The 20,905-nt window shown below is 50.1% G+C and overlaps 1 protein-coding gene across 1 annotated transcript in view; it reads right to left on the bottom strand.

Moving 5' to 3' along the window:
* The window catches only part of VPS37B (VPS37B subunit of ESCRT-I), a 26,107-nt gene extending 5,202 nt beyond the window's left edge, over positions 1-20,905 (bottom strand). The window contains exon 1 of the mRNA XM_004753153.3: positions 20,724-20,905. Coding sequence (XP_004753210.1) covers positions 20,724-20,834 — 111 coding nt within the window. The 5' untranslated portion in view covers positions 20,835-20,905. The remainder of the gene's footprint in view (positions 1-20,723) is intronic.

Raw genomic sequence — 20,905 nt, 5'->3', positions numbered from 1 at the left:
CAGCCCGAAGCCGCCACCTCGTTTCCCCCTGGAGATCTGCTGCCGCCGCACCCAGGCTGTTTTCGCCGACTTCCTTCCTCCGGACAGTCTGGGTGCAGATTTCCCACTGCGCGGCCTCCTGCTCCGGCCAAGCCCACCCAGGGGGCCAGCCCTGCTCCCGAAGCGGTCTGCCCCCGCGCACCCATTGCACGCGCACCCTGGCCCCCGGTCCGCACAGCAGACACGGGGTACCTTCCACACCCACGAGCTGGGCCAGGGCCCTAAAAATTCGGCTTGCCTTAAAACGGGATTTAAATTCCCACAGAAACTTGAGCCTCTAGCTCAACGCTACAACGTGAGTGCAGCAGAAACACCCTCTCCTGCTGCTTCTAGCCGGCAGGGAGAGTCTGGGGCCCTCGTGTAGTGCAGAGTTCTGGGAGCCGCTGCACGAGAGGCTTTCCTTCTATTGTAGCCAGCTGAAAGAACAAACAAACATAAACCTTTGTCTAGTCCACTCAAGAGCACAGCTCAGCAACTGCTTTTAAAACTAAACATGAAGGGGTGCCTGGGTGGCTCAGTGGGTTAAGCCTCTGCCTTCAGCTCAGGTCATGATCTCAGGGTCCTGGGATCAAGCCCCGTATCGGGCTCTCTGCTAAGCAGGGAGCCTGCATCCCCACCTCTCTCTGTCAATTAAATAAAATCTTTAAAAAAAAAAAAAAAAACAACTAAACATGTAACTACCATGCGATCCAGAAACTGTACTCCTGGGCATTTACCCCTGGGGAAATGAAAACTTGTGTTTACACAAAACCCTGTGCGCAAATGTTCAACAAAGCTTCATTTGTGACAGCCCAAACCCCGAAGCCACGCAGCCATCATCCACCAGGGGCCGGCCGGCCGAACCAAGCGCGCCCCATCCACGCCACAGAACACCGCTCAGTCCTAAAGAAGGAAGCCTGACACACGTGGCAACCTGCAGGACACTCCAGGGAACCAGGCTGAGGGCAGAAAGCCAGCCCGGGGCTCACACGCTCGAGGAGCCGGTGTCCACCACACTCCTGAAGGGGCAGCGGCAGGAATGGAGACAGCTGAGTGGTCGGGCAAGGACCTCAGGAAGAAGGCTCACGGGCACGGGATCCGCCCTCCTGGATCCGGACAGAGTCAATGCCACGGCTGTGAGGCTGTGACACACGGGATCACTGTAGTTCCTTACAATCGCTTGTGAATCTACAACTACCTCAAAATTTAAATTATAAATCAAGAAGCCGCTGCGTCTCTCTACAGGCCACCCCCCACGGCCGCGCCGGCACGCCAGACTCGTCTGACGGCTGAGAAGAGACAAGTCTTCAGGGCCCCAGCCAGGCCCCAGCCGCCGGCACTGGGCATTCGGACTTGATCTTCAGCCTTCGTTCAATAAACGCTGGCTGGGCAACGGCTACTCGCCAAGCCGAAGGAGGCGCAGAGCGCTGAGAGGAAGACGCCGCTCCTACAGGCCCAGGGACTCCGTCGTCACAACCGGAACGGACCTCAGCGACCTCAGCCCGGTTAAACGGAACGGACCTTGGCACGCCCTCACCGCTGGGGTGCGGGGGACCTGGTCCCCACCTGCCCACCAGCCCTTCCCTCCACCGCCTCCGGAGCTCAGGTCTGCTCGTCCCACGGGCTCCTTCTCACGGGGCCCCGCGCCCATGTCGTCACTGCCCCTGGCGACAATCAGCAAACAGGAAATGTGTGTCCCCGCTCACGGTCTCCCCCCACCGAATGCTAACACAGGCAGGGGCTCGGTGTGCCAAGCACCTCCCAGGAGTCCCACTGTAGAGCTCTGCTGACTGAGATCCTTCCCTACCCCCGAAGCCGATCACTGGAGGCCAGGTCCCGCAAATAAGATGGATCAGATCCCGTAGAAGGGGGCACAAAGCTGTGTAGGACAAGCACCCAATGCCCCAAACCCTTGATGCAGACAGGCCCCCCCGGTCAAGTCCTTGAGACCGAGGCTGGGGGGGCGGTTCTCACTCTGGATCTGAGGTGAATTCTGGAAGCAGGGTTTCCATCTTCAGCAGAGGCATGGCTGTGAGCAAAGATCTCTGCAGGGACCATGGAAAGGCGCTGGCATCCCAAAGCGCCTGCCTCCAGCACACAGTAAAGGACTGCTCTTGCGCAGTGCTCCCCCGTGGCGGCCGGGCCTGAGAACCACCGGAGGGGAAGGGGTGCTGGCTGGCTCAGACCCACTCCCAGTCAGCCGAATCCTCCAGAAGGCCCAGGCCTGGGTCCAGCTACACACACTGCTCTGGTCTCCGTGTATAACACAGCTACAAAGAAATCTTATTCTCGCAGTGTCTTAGAACAGGCCAAAAGCACATCTCCCGTGTGTTAGCAAGTCCTAGAAGATAGCAGCCCAAAGCTGCGTGGCTAGGATCGAAGGGCGCTCTGCTTGCACAGGACGCATAAAGGCTGGTGTAAGCCGCCAGCCAGCAAGGGCCAAATCAAAGGACAAGTGACACCCGTCACAGGCCGTCATTTGTTTATAGCCTTTGGGTGTTCAGATATTTTTACGTCAGTAAATACCATTAAGTTCTGAGTGGCCACTCAGAGCACACCCATGGCTCTCTCCAAGGGACAAGGCCAGGACAGCTTAGAAGCCTCCGCTAAAGCCAGCCCAGCCCCGAGAGCCTCAGAACACGCCCGGGACACTGCATTCATGCAGAAACACTCTTTCCTCTGTAACACTCCTTTCTGCTGCTCAGATTAGAAATGGGGAGGAAACAGCCAGTCTTGTTCCATCATTTGCAAAGCAAAGGCGACCTCTCCGTGGGGAGGCGCAAGCACACTCAGCAAGGCCCAGCGACAGCCAGACAGCCACTGTGAGCGACACCCAGCCCAGCCCCGCACTTCCCATAAGAGCCCAGCCTGGGCGCCTGACTGGATCCGGGCCATGACCCAGAGAACGCCTGCAGGGGTCACCACGGTGCAGGAGGCCGGTCACAGGGCCACCAGACCCCGGGGACAGAAAACCGTGCCGCCGACCTCTCCATGGTTCTCATGAGCCTTTTTCTCAACCACAGAGAAACCCTTTCAGGAAGCAGCCCCGCTGTGGTAAGGACACGGTTTTAATCACGGACTCCACTTCAGTTTCTTTTTCTGCTCCTAATCCCAGAAAAACGAGATGCAAAACAGTAGCCTGCGGGGCAGCACCCCAGTTCTCTCCTTCCTGCCTCTCCCTCCACGAGCGGTCTGCACCGATGTTCACGCCAAGTTAACAACAGCAACCTCCCAACGATTTTCTTTTAAACTTTCCTAGTTTTCCTTGTACATGGTACCTAATTCACTACAAGCATGCATGAGTTTACAGGAAGAAAGTTGTTTTTTAAAAACAACCTGTTAGTACTAGAACCAGAAGAGCAGAGGCTCTAGAAAAATAAGCTATTTCAAATTAAAAAAAAAAAAAAAAAGGTGACACAGGTGAAGGGGATTAAGAGATACAAACCTGAGTTCCACATTTGTGTTGGAGGCGGAGAGTACAGCAGAGGGAACACAGTGATACTGTAACAACGGGGGAAGGGGACAGCTGGGGACCACGCTGATCCTGGTGGCTGAACCATCTGCACACGCGGCCCGCCTGAAACTGACGACGTTACAGGGCAGCGGTGCTTCAGCAACAAAGGACCATCGACCACGCACACACACACACATGCGCGCACACACACACACACATTTCAGAAAAAGAAAACAGGACACCTGGTGACTCAGTCATTAGGCAGCTGCCTTCGGCTCAGGTCGTGATCCCAGTGTCCTGGGATCGAGTCCTGCATCGGGCTCCCTGCTCGGTGGTCGGTGGAAAGCCTGCCTCTCCCTCTCCCACTCCCCCTGCTTGTGTTCCCTCTCTCTCTGTGTCTCTCTCTGTCAAATACATAAATAAAATCTTTAAGAAAAAAGAAAGAAAGAAAAAGAAAACGAGGTAATTTAGACATGCTCGTCCAGGCAGAAACGTGAAGACCCCTTTGTCTCTGGAGATGCTCACGTGGATCCAGGAAGGTCTCGCATCCCACACGTGCTACCTCACACGCATGCCGTTCTGTCCGAATCTGGGCTGGGGAAGTGTAGTCAGAAATAAAGCTGGTGTGGAAGAGACCTTATCAACTGCCCTCTGGGTGACACGCGCATCGGTCACCGATGCGAGGCACAGGGACAGAAGCAGCCTGTGCCCTGCCAGCTGGCGCTGGGTCGGGAGTCTGAGATCTGTGGAGGTTTCCCAAACCAGACGCTTCCACAGTGTACCGTGGTTTGGCAGTGAACTGTAGACTCAGGATGACGGCGACTGCTCTGAAGCATGACTGCCCATCACTGCAGAGAAACCGGCGACACGGAACACACGCAGGGACACCTCAGCCGGCAGCCGGCTTCACACAGCGCCAGCCTCCACAGTGGAAACTCAGTCCTCCCCAGCCAGGAAAGCAGGTGGGAACGGGCGGGCGAGGGCACCACAGGACTGTAGTTTTAAAACGCTCGCAAGTTTCAGGACCTCAGGTACGGCTTGTAACAGCCACAAGACGCTCCAGCATAGTGGTGCGTGGGGTGTGTGGGCTCATGCGTTCATTCATCAGGAAATACCAATGAAGCACCTGCTGCGGGTTCTGGGGAGCCAGTAACCAGAACAGTCTGTCCTGACCCTGAGTGCAGGCGGGCCCTGAGCATCATGCTGCCCACCTCCAGGGGGCGCCAGACTCGCGCACTGCCGCCCTGAACACGGACTGCATTTACTCTTCAAATAAATGGCTCAAAAGAGAAAAGAACAACAACAAAAGTCCAAATAGATACGAACTCAAAGACTTATGTTACTGGTGATGTGAAAACTTCATGTTTCAACAGCGTTTGCTAACATTTATTGAGCACCTACTGCATGCCTGGCATTCTGCCACCTTCTCTTCATGCATGTAAGCCCCTCAGTGAAGGAGAGGCCGATCTGCCCCCATTTTACCCAGGAAAGAAATACAGTCTCAGGGAGGTTTGAGAGAGCGGCAGAGTCTGGCATGCCGGTGAGTAAGCAGAGTCACGAGGTGCAGTGTCGGGCACTCCCCCAGGGACCTTTTCTGCGGATTCTGGACCGCGTCTACCAGCCACGCACAGAGCAGATCTACTCGCATTTCCCTACTTTCAAGTTCTAGGGTTCACTCATCTGAATTTCTATCTTTTACTTACCTTTTTATTGAGGATATTTTCAAACACGAAGGGAAAGTAGAGAGAGGACTGTTAACGAATCTCTGTACCTCGTCCCGGGTTTGACAGTTACTGACAGGTGCCCGCCCTGCTTCATTGAGGTACTCCCCACTTTTTTTTTTTTAATAAAGATTTTATTTATTTATTTGACAGAGATCACGAGTAGGCAGAGAGGCAGGCAGAGAGAGGAGTAAGCAGGCTTCCTGCTGAGCAGAGAGCCCGATGCAGGGCTTGATCCCTGAACCCTGGGATCATGACCTGAGTCGAAGGCAGAGGCTTAACCCACTGAGCCACCCAGGCGCCCCCCCTTTTTTAAAGATTTTATTTACTTATTTGCCAGAGAGAGACAGCACAAGTAGGGAGAGCAGCAGAGGGAGAGGGAGAAGCAGGGCTCCCCGCTGAGCAAGGAGCCCGATGGGGAACTCGATCCTAGGACCCCGGGATCATGACCTGAGCCACCAGGCACCCCACTACTTTTTTCCTCAAGTATTTTATTTTATTTCTTTATTTTTTAAAGATTTTATTTATTTATTTGTCAGAGACAGAGGGAGAGAGAGCGAGCGAGCACAGGCAAACAGAGGCAGGCAGAGGCAGAGGGAGAAGCAGGCTCCCTGCCGAGCAAGGAGCCCGATGCGGGACTCGATCCCAGAACCCTGGGATCATGACCTGAGCCGAAGGCAGCTGCTTAACCAACTGAGCCACCCAGCCGTCCCTCCTCAAGTATTTTAAAGCAAATTTCAGGCATCTTATCATTTCACCCTAACTTCAGTGTGTATCTTTAATACGGAAGGACTTTATAACAATACTGCCATAATCACACAGAAGTTAACAATAACTCTCTGATCTCAACTTCTGCATGTGCTGCTTCGAGCCCTCATCTAAGGAGCTTCTGCCTCGTCCGGCTGACCTGAAATCGTTTACACAGGAAAAGCAGGACGACTGCTTATTTCCACTGCAACCTCCCCCCAGCCTGAAAGCAACTTTGAGAAGCCTGAGTTAACGATGAAGTAACCTCTGATAATAATAATAAGCTTTCTGGGGAGCACCTTTATTAAGTAATAGGTTTGTATATTTTACAGGTTTCAGTTAATTGCAGCCAGTGATCCTCCTGACGCTCGAACTGCACTACCGGTGGGAGACACTCAGCTGGGTCCCCAGCGGCTGGACAGCTGCCCTGCTCTCGAGTAGAACAAGGGCTCTCAGACCTGTGTGTACATGTGCTACCCCCAGTCTGGACCAGCCCCTCTCAAAGAAATGGTGGGAAATTCATTTTCATTTTTGTATTTTCCTCTCCAGATAAAATTAAATTGAAAGCTATCCATAATATAAAGATGAGGGGAAAAACAAAACTTAGCTTTTGTACTTCCTGCCAATAGAAAACGTTCAGTTGCATTAAGACGACACACAGGGGCGCCCGGGTGGCTCAGTGGGTTAAAGCCTCTGCCTTCAGCTCAGGTCATGGTCCCGGGGTCCTGGGATCGGGCCCCACATCGAGCTCTCTGCTCAGTGGGGACCCTGCTTCCCCCTCTCTCTCCACCTGCATCTCTGCCTACTTGTGATCCCTGTCAAATAAATAAATAAAATCTTTAAAAAAAAAAGACTACGCACAGCAAGCTTATGGATCAGATGACCAAAAGGCTGGCATGTACTCAGCCAGGTTAATCTCTCCTTTTATTGTACTAAACTTGATCTAGCTCACCAATTAATCTCAGGGTAAAATCACCAAGATCACACGCAATTTGAGTGTAGGCTTTACTGTTAGAGCTTAGGTTATTAGAAAGCCCAACTTCATCTTCCGTTCATTCAGTGAAGCCCTTGCCAGTGACAAAGCCCTCGCTCTCCAGTCTTCCAAGTACATTCAGGCTTTTGATCTCGTAATCCAAGCCCACAGGACCTCAGAGCTGTGCTGCAAATGTAGCTTAATTCAATCCGAAATTAAATGAGAAAACCTAACAGCTGAGAGCTGGACTATTTAACACGTTAACAAAATTAAAGATCTGAAAACTCAAAAATACAGTGGAAGGACTATAGAACATTATGAAACTTCCCTAAAATACAACCACCTCGTGGGTTGTGTGAAACCATCTCCAAGGCTACAGCCTACTTGGGAGAGAAAATTTACTGGCTGCTTATCTAATGTTCCACCAAAACAACCTGCTCAACACAGTAAGCGTGCTAGATTAATAAAGGTTGCTATTTTTGATTGAAGGTATCAAAATCCATAAGATGAAACTTGCTGCCCTCAGAAAGTAGCAGGCAACCAGACAGAGACAGGAATGATCCCTTCCATATGGACCTGGCTCTCATCTTTAAAATTAGAATGTCACTGCCTTCGAGTGCAACTAACCATAGAAATGCAAAAGGCTAGGTCTGAAAATAAATGGACTAGTCCCAGAGAAGAATTAGCTTTCTAGTTCTGGCAGGTTCAACATACCAGGGTGCTTTTGTTTTCCTAGAAGACTTACTTCCTAACATTCACAGGGGTTCGGGACCTCCCTACTTCCTGGACTTACATAGATAATGATGTCAACAAGAAAAAAATATAATAGGTGTGACCAGTTCTGATAACTTGTCACCTGTGAGAATATGTTACTTTCTTAGGATCGTGACCTTGTAATTCCCGAGTACTCTGGGGAGAAGGAGGAACAGAGGCAGGACAGGAACACCCAAACCAATCAACATGTTGACTGCCTTTGTCCCTGTCTCCTAAAGGCAAGGGGCTTGTCACACTTGGTCCTACCGAATCAATGTCGGCTAGGGAGCCAGGGAAGCCATCGAGAAGCCCTCAGTCCGTATTTCCTTTCCCAAGATTGTATTTATTTATTTGACAGAGAGAGATCACAAGTAGGCAGAGAGAAAGGGAAGCAGGCTCCCTGCTGAGTGGACAGCCCAATACAGGGCTCCATTCCAGGGCCCTGAGATCATGACCTGAGCCGAAGGCAGAGGCTTTAACCCACTGAGCCCCCCAGGCACCTCAGTCCATATTATCAGAACCAATTAGCTGTTGGTCAGCTGAGCGGTTTGGTTAAAGCCGTAAATCAGTAAACACACAAAATTTTAAAGATATATATCTGTCCACTTCTTCATTCAAGGCAAAACTCTTTTCCTAGAGAAAGGGTCTTCTAGCTCCAGTTCCAGAAGTTCTTTTTCATCCAGACCACACCCTTTGATGTGGAGGGTTTAAGCACTGGCCATGGGAGACAAGGGCAGAATCCTGGAATTCCGTGCAGCCTGGTCCGTCCTAAGTCACTAGGGCCCCGCTCAGTTAACTCTTCAAAGCCCTCAACTCCACCTTCTCTCCTCACCTTTTCATCTATGGCTCATCAGTTACCGCAGTATTTAATGAAATTAAGTTAATTACTGTAAGAAAACCAGAATAGAGGGGTGCCTGGGTGGCTCAGTGGGTTAAGCCGCTGCCTTCGGCTCAGGTCATGATCTCAGGGTCCTGGGATCAAGCCCCGCATCGGGCTCTCTGCTCAGCGGGGAGCCTGCTTCCTCCTCTCTCTCTCTGCCTGCCTCTCTGCCTACTTGTGATCTGTCAAATAAATAAAATCTTTAAAAAAAAAAAAAAAAAAAAAGGAAAGAAAAGAAAACCAGAATAGAAAGGTCCTCAACTCTCAATAAGTACATAACCGCAGTGTGGGAGCAGAGATGTCCAGACAGATGATCATGATCATGGGGGGGGGGGGGGCATCAACCACTATGTCGGATGGAGGGGAACGCCATAACGGGGACGCTCTGGTTAAGTGAAGGGAGGTCAATTAATGGCTTCTACTGTAATTTTATTTTATTATTTTATTTTTTTAAAAAGATTTTATTTATTTATTTGACAGGCAGAGATCACAAGTAGTACGATTTTTGCTTTAACACTTAAAATACATCATGATATAAACTTTCCAACACCTGAGTCAAGAATTCAGTTTAGTGGATAAAACTTACTCTCACGTGACTAAAATTATTCATCTTCTCTTCAGTATGAGAAAATACTATATTAATAGTGGGATTTTTTTTTTTTCTTTTTAGTCCAGGGGTAGAAGAGAAAGGGATCAAATAAGAATCAGTTGGGGCACCTGGGTGGCTCAGTGGGTTAAAGCCTCTGCCTTCGGCTCCGGTCATGATCCCAAGGTCCTGGGATCGAGTCCCACATCGGACTGTCTGCTCAGCGGGGAGCCTGCTTCCTCCTCTCTCCCTCTCTGCCTGCCTCTCAGCCTACTTGTGATCTCTGTCAAATAAATAAATAAAATCTTTTAAAATAAATAAATAAATAAAAATTTTAAAAAAGAAGAAGAATCAGTTACTCTGAAATTATTCTACTTAAATTTCATAACAAAAAAAGACCAGCAATGTTATCTCCTATAGGGAACTTGATGTTCTAACTAAAAACAAAAACAAAAAAGCAAACAAAAACCAAAACTGCCTACTTAAGACTTAAAATATCAACTTAAAAAAATGATTGGGGTGCCTAGGTGGCTCAGTGGGTTAAAGCCTCTGCCTTCAGCTCAGGTCATGATCCCAGGGTCCTGGGATTGAGCCCCACATCAGGCTCTCTGTGGGGAGCCTGCTTCCTCCTCTCTCTCTACCTGCCTCTCTGCCTACTTGTGATCTCTGTCAAATAAATAAATAAAAATCTTAAAAAAAAAAATAAAGAAAAAATGATCAACAGATTTATGTTCAAAGAGGTTAATCACAATATAAAGTAGGATTACAAAAAAAAAAAGAAAAGAAAGAAAGAAAAAGCACCTAATATCCAATAAGGGAATAGTCACATAAATTAGGACATATCCACATGATCAAGTATCAAGCAGCCATTAAACACACGGTCATGGGGACCTGGGTGGCTCAGTCAGTTAAGTGTCTACCTTCGGCTCTGGCCATGATCTCAGGGTCCCGGGATTGCATGTGCTCCCGCTCAATTAAAATGCTAAAAACGAAGCAAAACAAAACAACAACAGCAAAAAAAAACAGTCATATAATATTCTGATAAAAAATAAGAAAATGAGGCCCCTGGCTGTCTCAGTTGGTGGAGCACGTAAGTCTTGACCTCAGGGTCATGAGTTCAAGCCCTACACTGGGTACTTAAAAAAATGATGAAAAAGAAAAAAGGACATAAAAATAAGAAAATGCCCAGAGTATAACTTCAGGTTAAAACACACACACACCCCAAACAAAAAACTCTCTATACAGAATAATCCCAGTGGGAGAAAAGTAGGAAACAAAACAAAACAAAACAAAACCATATAAAATGTCAACAGTATTTCTCTCTGGGTGGTATTACACGTGATTATGTTTTTCCTCCTTATAATTTTCTGCATTTTTAAATTTTTCTATAATAAACACAAAACCCATTTTTAAAGATTTGATCACCTGGAAGCAGAAACCTGAACGACTACCTACTCAAGAAAACGAAAAGAAGCTCCCGTCTACCGCACGCTCCCTGCGCTCTCCGGCGCAGTGTGTGAAAGCAGGCCCGCCCGGAGACACAGAGCCGGTGCTGGGAATACCAAGCAACCCCAGCTCCGTGTGTGAAGCGGCAGTACCCGTGGGCACTGGGAGCAGATGGCACATTTATCCCCTACAGAAGCACTTGCCAAGGCGAGCCCCAGGGAAGCAGCCCCACGAAGTTCCACGAGCAAGTCTGGGAAACGCTGCGTGGTCTGGCCCTCTGGCTTTACCACACACCCAGGCAGTAGGGACCAAACAAAGCAAAGCAAAACCGAAACCTCTTAGCCCTGGTTTTCCAAACTGGGAACTCCTGATTCACCATGGAACTCCTCTCCATGCGACCAGCACGACGTGCCCAGAATTAGCGCCCGAGGATGGCCAAGGGAAGTGCCGCCCCGAAGCCAACAGCCGCTGCACCGCACCTTATGAAAACGGCCGCGGGGCCCTGGGCTGAGCAGCTGGCTCGTGGTTAATCCTCCTGCTGGACATTTAGGAAGGGTAACGGGGCCCAGGGTTTCCTAGCAACCCAAATCCCATCTTGAGCCAATACGCTTAAGAACCGACCTTATATTTTTCATGAGGCTTTTTATAACGTTTGCCTCCTCCTTATCATTTATTTCCGGATGGTGTTACCAGCTCTGTTAGTTTTTCCCTATACCCTTCAAAAATCCGCCACTGACAGAGAAACCATATGACCAAATGTGTTCCTGTTTGAAGGAGGTACAAAACAGGACTCCCAGGGCCTCCGAGGAGCCTGGTGGAGCCCGAGTCGGTGATTTTGGCTGTCGCGGAGCTCTGTTATCAACCAGCTTGCAGCCTTCCGGCTGATCTCCGTGCTTTCGGGTCTTCTCCCCTCAAATCCACCCCCGCCTCCACCATCAGGGCTGCTGGAACCATCCATTTAAGTCCCAACTATGACTCCCGTGGCTCCCTCTGCCAAGAGGATCCAGCCGCCTGGTCTCAAAGGTGACTTGATCCTCTCTGGTCTCTTCCCTGCCCTGCCCTGCCCTGACCTTCCAGCGCACCCCGCTCCAGGCTTTTCCTCCGTCTGTTCCAGGTGTCTCCCCCCATGCCTGGAAGGCCTTCTCCCTCATTAACTGTTAACTCTCCCGTTGAGTCACAGCTCACGAGTCACCTCCTCCAGGAAACATTCTCTACGGAGCTCCCCCACCCCCACAAAGGCCCGCTGGGTCCCCTCCCACTGGGGTCCCATCAGCACGGTTTCACCCACCCAATGTCTGGGAAGACTGACTTTTGCACACTGCGCAATCCTAAAAGAGGAAAGTGAAGTGCCTTCGTGGCTTCCCATCCCCAAGGTGCTCCGTAAAGGCTGAGTAATGAATGAACCGGCTGGGCCGCAGCTGCGCTCACGCGAATGACAGCTGCGGTGATCAGCGCTCCCTCTGTCCCTCTGCCACCCCAGGCACCGGGCAACGGACAGGAATAGAACCTCGAGATGCCACTCTTGGTGGCACCAGCTTTGGTGATAATGAAGGATCAGATTTGAAGGAAACTAGGACACTGTTTGTACGGCAACAAGCTAGTCAAATATCTGCTTTTCACACCAACTCCTTGGCAGAGTAATGAACAATATTCCTCATAATTCTGTGAGAAATGCTTTTTCTTTCTTTTCTTTTTTTTTTTAAGAAATGCTTTCAAAAGCTTTCTCTTGACATACTGCAACACAATCTGTGACAACACAGCCCCATCCGCCTCCCTGCTTTCATCCTTTCCCTAGGAACCAACTCTAGGAACAACTCTCCTGCCTTTTACTCCTAGGTAAGGCAGTTTTCCCTAATAATGACGGAATCTGAAAAACCCACACAGCAGAGGGATAACAAACCAACTCTTGTCTCGGCACGTTCAGAGTCAGTGATCACATACGTGAACAGCGGCTGACACACAGGGCGTTTACAGAAAACCCTGCACTACACATTGGGCATAATCCCCACAGCAACATTCTGCTACAAATACTGTGAAAAAGCCAAATACAGATCTTCCCTCATTGACAATAGAGTTACATCCTGATAAACCTATCATAAAAAATATCATTAAGTCATCCAAAGGGGCATGTGCACCCAAATGTTTATAGCAGCAATGTCCACAACAGCCAAACTATGGAAAGAACCTAGATGTCCATCAACAGAGGAGTGGATGAAGAAGATGTGGATACTACATAGAGAAGATGTGGATACACACACTGGAATACTTTGCAGCCATCAAAAGAAATGAAATCTTGCCATTTGCAATGATGTGGATGGAACTAGAGGGTATTATACTGAGCGAAATAAGTCAATCAGAGAAAGACATTTATCACATGCTCTCCCTGATATGAGGAAGTTGAGAGGCAACGTGGGGGACTTGGGGGGCAGGAAAAGAATAAATGAAACAAGATGGGATTGGGAAGGAGACAAATCTTAAGAGACTCTCAATGTCACAAAACAACCCTGGAGCGGGGTGCGCTGGAAGGTCAGGGCAGGGCAGGGCAGGGAAGAGACCAGAGAGGATCAAGTCACCTTTGAGACCAGGCGGCTGGATCCTCTTGGCAGAGGGAGCCACGGGAGTCATAGTTGGGACTTAAATGGATGGTTCCAGCAGCCCTGATGGTGGAGGCGGGGGTGGATTTGAGGGGAGAAGACCCGAAAGCACGGAGATCAGCCGGAAGGCTGCAAGCTGGTTGATAACAGAGCTCCGCGACAGCCAAAATCACCGACTCGGGCTCCACCAGGCTCCTCGGAGGCCCTGGGAGTCCTGTTTTGTACCTCCTTCAAACAGGAACACATTTGGTCATATGGTTTCTCTGTCAGTGGCGGGTAGGGAGAGGGTGGTTGCGTTATGGACAATCGGAAGGGTATGTGCTATGATGAGTGCTGTGAAGTGTGTAAACCTGGCGATTCACAGACCGGTATCCCTGGGGCAAATAATACATTATATGTTAATAAAAAAAATTTTTAAAACATATCACGAAGTCAAAAATGTATTTAATATGACTAACCTAGCAAATACACCATACTTACCCTAGACCACCTTAATTGTGCTCAGAACACTGACGTGAGCAAAACCACCTATGACATAGCCTTTTTAAGATTTTATTTATTACTTTTTAAATTTAACTAAGCTCCATGCCCAACATGGGGCTTGACCTCACAACCCTGAGACTAAGAGTCGCATGCTCTATGGACTGACCCAAAGAGGCGCCCAAACATGAGCCTGTTTTATAAGGAAATGTTGACAATCCCATTTAACTTCCTGACTACTGCACTGAGAGGGACAAACAGAAGGGCCACGCAGGTGGCGGTCAGTGTACTGGTAGTGGACCCTCGTGATGAGGTAGCTGATGGGGGGTGGGGGGCGGCAGCCACTACCCAGCATCACAGGAGAGGATGGGACCATGGCTCGTGAGCCAGCAACAAAACAAACTCAAAATTACAAGTACGGGCGTGCCTGGGTGGCTCAGGGGGTTGAGCCTCTGCCTTCGGCTCAGGTCATGATCTCAGTGTCCTGGGTTCGAGCCCCGCATCGGGCTCTCTGCTGTGGGGAGCCTGCTTCCCCTCTCTCTCTCTGCCTGCCTCTCTGCCTACTTGTGATCTCTGTCTGTCAAATAAATAAAATCTTTTTAAAAAATTCCAATATGCTTCCTACCGAATGCATATCACTTTCACACCCTCGTCAAGTCCAACAGTTGCCAGGCTGAACCAGCGCGAGGCAGGGTTGTGTACAAACAACAGCAGTGACTTAGCTCGAGAGCACATCAGTTCTGCTTGACAGATGAGGCTCAAACCGTTCCGTCTGCTTCCAGGTTCCTCTTTCGACTCGTCTGCTACGGTCGGCACAAACACTGTACCAGGATGTCGGCCTGCCCATAAAACACCAGCCTCGTTTCTTCCTGGGCTTCTCCCAGCCCGAAAGTTACTCCTGGTGGACTTTCAAACTTTTAGATTCTTCCCGGAGGAAGTGGGCCCCAAACCTATATGTCCACCGACCGCTCCTAAGCTCTAGAGCTGTATTTCCAGCTGCCGCCAGAGGCGCCACGACCCAGTGCTCGTGCCCCGCACTCTCGGGCCGCAGGGTCTTAGGAAGCCCCGCCCCTGACCCCCTTACTCATGTCCACCTGCGGCCAGTCAGCTCCACTCACCTGGCAGCACCTACATGCCAAGGACACAAAGACACACAGGATGAAATGGAGCCCCCAGACTAGCCAGGGACACAAGAAAGTCAATGAGACAAAATGTGTGACAAGCACCATGGAAGAGGCATACGAAGGAGCGAAGAGACGGTGCCGTGCATCTGTAACTGAGGAGGCAGGGGAGCATGTGGGGGGCAAAGCTGGTGAGGCGGGAATCCTGCCTTCCAGAGCCCCAGCTCCAACCCTGGATGCTTCTTTCCTGAATTTCCACTTCCAAGCGGCCTTTCCTGAACCTTCCTGCACTCACCCCGCCAGTACTCTGCTGCCAAGTTAGCCCCCTGAAGTGCACGTCTGATCACCGTGCCCTTGGGCTCCGCAAAGTCATGGAAACTCACTGCTACCACACTACAGGCCTCCCACTCCCCCCCGCCGGCCCACGCCCCTACCATCTCCCTGATGTTGGGAGACCTCATCTGGCAGAGGAGATGCAACTCACCGCTCAGGAAGCCTGTCCCATGCTTTCCGGCTGTCACTTCCTCCTGATGCCCCGTATTTCTCCCTCAGAACCCGACTTAAAGAAGTAAATACCTAACTCAAGACCCTGGCGGGGGTGGACAGGGCTGCCCGGGATGGAGCACAGAGGGGGCTTCCACCGGGCTGACAGCGCGGACTCCCTGCACCGGCTGGGAGACAGAGACAGAGCTGCCCCCTGTGTTATTCTACGCCCGCGCAGAGGTGTTACTGGATCTGATCGTTTACCTTCTTAAATCTTACCCACCTATCGAAATCCATCTCTGGCACTAGGGAGCTAACTACTGGGGCCAGAGGACCTCTTCACTCGCCCTTCAATATCATCTACAATTCTCACGGGACCCTTCTTCTTAGGCTTTTAAAAAAATTGTGATAAAATATAAAATATTCCATTTTAGCCATTTTCAAGTGCCGCTTTTCGGTATGTCCACGCTGCTGGGCTGCCACCATCACTGTCCATCGTCATCGTGCTCATCTTCTGGAACTCAAACTCCCCACCGCTCATTCTCTCTTGCGCTGTATCTGTGTACTCGGTTTCTTCCCCAAATTATAATATGGGGATTATGATGCCCTACTCACGTTTCCATCTTTAAAATGCCTCGCATGCAGTAAGTGCCCCACAGCTGAGGAACTGAAGTGCGATCTTCTTGAAATGGCAGCAAGAATATGAAGCCTTTTCGTTTTAGCAGTAACGGCTGATAACAGCTTCCCGAGCACTCACTGTGCTTGGTGCCATACTAAGCGTCTTAAACACTCATCTCATGCACCCAATCAGCCCAATGAAGCAGGTCACTGCTGCCATCCCTTTTATTTGCAAACTCCACTTGGGAAGACAGTCCCTGCCCAAGGTCCGCAGCTAGTATCAAAAGTCAGTCCTGCTCTATACCACACCCACTGCCCTTTCAATCGAGGCACAGGTAGGACAGAGCAATTATGTAAGTGATTTCACCTAAGCCAGCCAGCCTAAGAATTCTGAATCTTTTTTGTTTTTTTTTTAATTTTTTATTATTTTTTTAAAAGATGTTATTTATTTATTTGACAGAGAGAGACACACAGAGAGAGGGAACACAAGCAGGGGGAGTGGGAGAGGGAGAAGCAGGCCTCCCGCCCAGCAGGGAGCCTGATTTGGGGCTCAATCCCAGGACCCGGGGATCATGACCTGAGCCGAAGGCAGACACTTAACGACTGAGCCAGCCAGGCACCTCCTGAATCTCTCTCAAGAGGGCTGGCCTTTACAGATGCCCCCTCTGTGCCAAGTACAACCTTCACCTGCCATTCCACGGGGCCTCACAACACCCACATAGTTACTACCCTCACTTGACAGTGGAGGAACCAAGCACAGAGAATTTAAGTAACTGAGAGAAGGTCATCACACAACTCTCAGCTATGCTCTTTCCATAAAACCTTTTTTTTTTTTAAGACTTTGTTTATTTGAGAGGGAGAGTGCACCCAAGTGGAGGGGAGGGGCAGAGAGAGAGGGAGAAGCAGGCTTCCTGGGGACGCTGGGATCACAACCTGAGCTGCAGGCAGACACCCAAGAGCCCCTCCACAAAATCGTAATGCCTCCTTCAAAAACACTGAATTTCAGAAAACAATCTCAGGCACAGTAATTTTTTACTCAAGAGTGAACATAATAAGTCAATGGAAGAGAAGACTCCAATGTAAAAGCTGCAGCCTTTCGACACAATGACTGCACAACGTGAACAGAAACTCTAGTAGCAGATACTCCAAGAGTTTAAATCTTAACTTCCAAAAACCAGTCCCACCAGCGCTCGGCGTGTTGAGGAAACAGTCCCTGGGTTTAAAGCAAGGTCAGTACTTTTCAATGAGCCATTATGATTCACGCAGGAGCTTTGCAACCCCACACAAATCACACCAGAACACGCCTTAGGGAAACAGCTTCTCCCAGACCAGACTCTTTCCACAAAACAATCTGTTTTTCAGCCTCTCAGCGTTTCTGCATGTGGCATGTTCACTTGCCAAAGGAACACAGATCCTGGTTTTGAACCTTAGTTAGGTGGAATTATTAGTTAACGCCAACCAATCAACATTTCCTCAGAAGTACACTGAGTGACCCAAAGAGGTGCGGTTTAGCTGCCTAATCCCCTAAGCGACAGTTCCTTTTAAGGGAGTGCCCTGTAAGTCCAACAGGGTTAATGTGGACGGAGAGAGAAAGGCACATTCCACTGCCATGTAAAAATAACTTTAAATAAAAATAAAATGTGTGCGTATGAAACGTCAGCCCACAGGAAAGGAAAGAGCAGAGATCACTGGGGATGGCATGACATTCAGGGAACTGCAGAACGGGCAGGAGGAACAGGAAAAGAAACACAGGGACACTGGAAAGGAGACCGTCTAGAGCTCCGACATGATTTTAATGTCTTGAGCTGTGCTAAAGTGCACACACCCCAATTAAAACAATGTAAGGGAAGTATAATGCCCAGCTGTGCTCAGACCTAACCGTGAATGCCTTCGAAACCGAGCCACGCTTGCCAGTCGCCACAAAATATCCCCTCAGGCTTGAAGAAGTCTTACTCTACAATTTAAAACACTTCCTTCTGCCAATTAAAAAAAAAAAAAAAAAAAAAAAAAGCCTTTGGTTCAGGTTAAGAGATTCTACGCTTGAAAAAGGCCTTTTCCATTCACGGTCTCTTCCTAGACCTACTGGGATACATAATCGTTTTGATGACAGAAAGGTAAGACGTTTCTTAAGCTACTGGCAAATAAAAATTTACTTAACATTCTTGAACTAAGACCCTATTAACTTGTCAGAATGATCTGTTATATTAATGGCCGTCAGCACCTTTCTAAAACAATGAATTAGCTGATTATTAGTGACTGCAATTACTCTTTATTGAGCACTAACTACATGCTGTGTTAACGTGCACTATCTCCCATAATCCCGTCAACTCTACTAGTCCTCTCCCAACAGATGCTCAGAGAGGTGGATTAACTTGCCTGAAATCACACAGCTGGGAAGTGGCCACATCCAGCCTAGAATATTTGATTCCAAAGTCTGTAAATTCCCTTTGGTCAGGAGAGGACAGTTCACAGAGTATTTTCTTCTGTGTCTCACAACCACCCCGAATAAAAGCCAATAAGCCGATGCATAACACTAATTCCTGAGTCAAAGTACCATGGCCAAAATTTTAGTTCTTCATGTTATACCTGTTCCTTACAGAAACATGCCACATGTGACCACAGGAACAGGATTTGCTAAGTGTGACTATAGCTAGGTGAGCTGCTTGGCTCACGTTTGATCTTCTGGATCAGTTTCCTTGTTTTAAAAGCACTACACCCCGAAGAAAAACTGCTGCTGAGTAAGTTAACTTGAACTATGTGATTATGAGGTCTGATCAAGTGCAGTTATTTATATAGGATATTCTGGAAGGATGGTTACCTCTACTTAAGAAAAAAAAAAAAGCCCATCAAAAATGTTCTGCTGGATTAATTTGCCTTTCTCTTTACGTAATAATCTCCAGTTTCTTGAGTAGAGGAAACAAGAGATGCTCTCCCTAACAGCCTCAGAGTCAGGAGAATTACTCGACTCTCTCCACAATCTTCCCTCCGCTACAAGGCCGTTTATTTCTATTACGGTAAAATATAATCAATCTAACTACACCAATATAAATACAGTATTCTGTTCTTACTGAAACAGAAGAGTCCCACAGCAAAACAACTTGTAGGTGGTATTACACATTACAAAAACATACCTGCCGTTTTATTATTAAACTAGAAAGATGCCTGCTGACATACAACAAAAGGTCTCCCAGCAACTGAAGAGCAGAGAAACTAGGCAAAGACTTTACTTCTTTAGAGACATGAAACTCTTTCAGTCAAGAAAGATGGATTTTGTCACTTATTATTCTCTAAAATGGAAAGTGCCACATGGAGACCATAAATGAGGGAAACCACATCTCGGAGCAACGTTCTATGTGCCAAGTTACAAAGCCCGTGAATACAAGGGGTGTATTAATGGAGAGACTGATACCATCTTACTACAGTGGCCTCTCTGTAGCTCAGGACAATAATCTGTTGAGGGTTTTCCAGTGATTTTGAATGTGCAACCTCCACACAAGCCCCCTTTTAAGGAAGCTGGCTCAGTGCTGAACAATCCCTCTTCGGAAAGAAAGCCAAAAGCCCCCACTCGGGCTTCTGGGTGAGAGGCTCAGCCCTGTAGGCGTGGGAAGGCTCAGACTTTGTAGACAAAGAAGGAGGGGTGGTAAATAGGCTGGGGAGAGCTGGGATCAGCCTGTGTCCACCTGCCTGGACGAGACCCAGACCCACAGGATGGGACATTCTGAGAAAGAGTCCAAAAAGGCTGGGAAAAGGAGAGACACACAGTGCAAATCCAAGCGTGAAGCCAGTTGCCCTGGAGAGCAAACCACGCCGCCAAGAGATGCAGTGAGATAACCAGAAACAGGGTGACATATGCCTTTTGGAGGCTGGGAAGGACCTCGACTACTGAAGAGGCGGGGATTGGCCGTCAGCCCCCCAACCCCGGGTTTATCTTCTCCCCCCAAAAAATAGCTCCAGGAACACTCACGGGCCCCAGCAGGGTAAGACACTGGGGCAAAGCCACCACACTAGATTCCCATATTCCCTTCTTTCACAGGAAGGGGCAACTTTGTGGAGCAAGGGATTTCTGCTCCCACCCACCAGACCAAGGAGAACCCCCTCGGGCGGCTCTGCTAGGGCCACTTCCAAACGAAGGCGGACCCCCTACGAACCCTCCAACACTCGGGAGCTCTTAGATACCGGGACCCCTCAAATCTTAACCTGGCTAAGACCACGGCCTCGAGCCTCCCACAACCTCAGAGACCCTGCCCAATCCTAAAGTCCATCTCAGAACTACCGTCCAGACTCGGCTGCAGAGCCTCACCGCCCCCCCCAACCCCATCCTGGAAATGGCAAGCCGGCTAGTCCGCTCACCCCCTGAAAACCTATTCGCAGACCCCAGTTCCTGCTGCAGTCCGCCTGCACCTCTCAAGCCTCTCGTGAAGCCCCCGAACCCCTCCCCAGACCAAGTCCTCGGCCCCCTCCCTCCGGTCCCAGTCACCCCTTAGTCCTCCACGACAGTCCCCTCCACCTTCTATCACCCAGTCTCATCCCCCTAATTCCCTCCTCGTCCCACCGGACTCGGCCACGGCCCCCCGAGTGCCCTAATGCCCGTTCCAGCCTCGGCGCCTCAAAGCCTCGCCCCGAACCCGGTCAGCCCTCGAGCCCCGTCTCAGGGCGCTCCCCCCACCCCGCTCGGCCCCAGCTCCGACCCCGTCTCCAGCCCTCCCATTCCTCGTCGCAGTCCCTTCGACCCAACTCGAGGCACCGCGGTCGCCCCCGCCTCGGGCCACCTCCAGCCCGCCGCGGGCCCCCGACCCCGCACGCCCCTCCGGGGGGCGCCGCCGCCGCCGCGCGCCCCTGCCCAGCTCACCTCCTCCATCTTCTGCACCATCTCCGTCAGCTGTCCCTCGTCCTCCAGCAGCTCGTTGAGCTGCATCAGCGACAGCCCGGCAAACCGGGCTTCGCTCCCAGCGCCCGCCATCCCCGCGTCTCAGCCGCCGCCGCAGCTCCGGCCGCCAGGCTCCGCCGACCGGAAGCACCGCCCTCAAGGCC

Source organism: Mustela putorius, unplaced genomic scaffold (genome assembly GCF_011764305.1).
Source record: "Mustela putorius furo isolate JIRA1106 unplaced genomic scaffold, ASM1176430v1.1 tig00537248_pilon_pilon_pilon, whole genome shotgun sequence".
Taxonomy (NCBI): Eukaryota; Metazoa; Chordata; class Mammalia; order Carnivora; family Mustelidae; genus Mustela; species Mustela putorius.
This window is presented reverse-complemented; position numbering and strand designations above follow the sequence as displayed.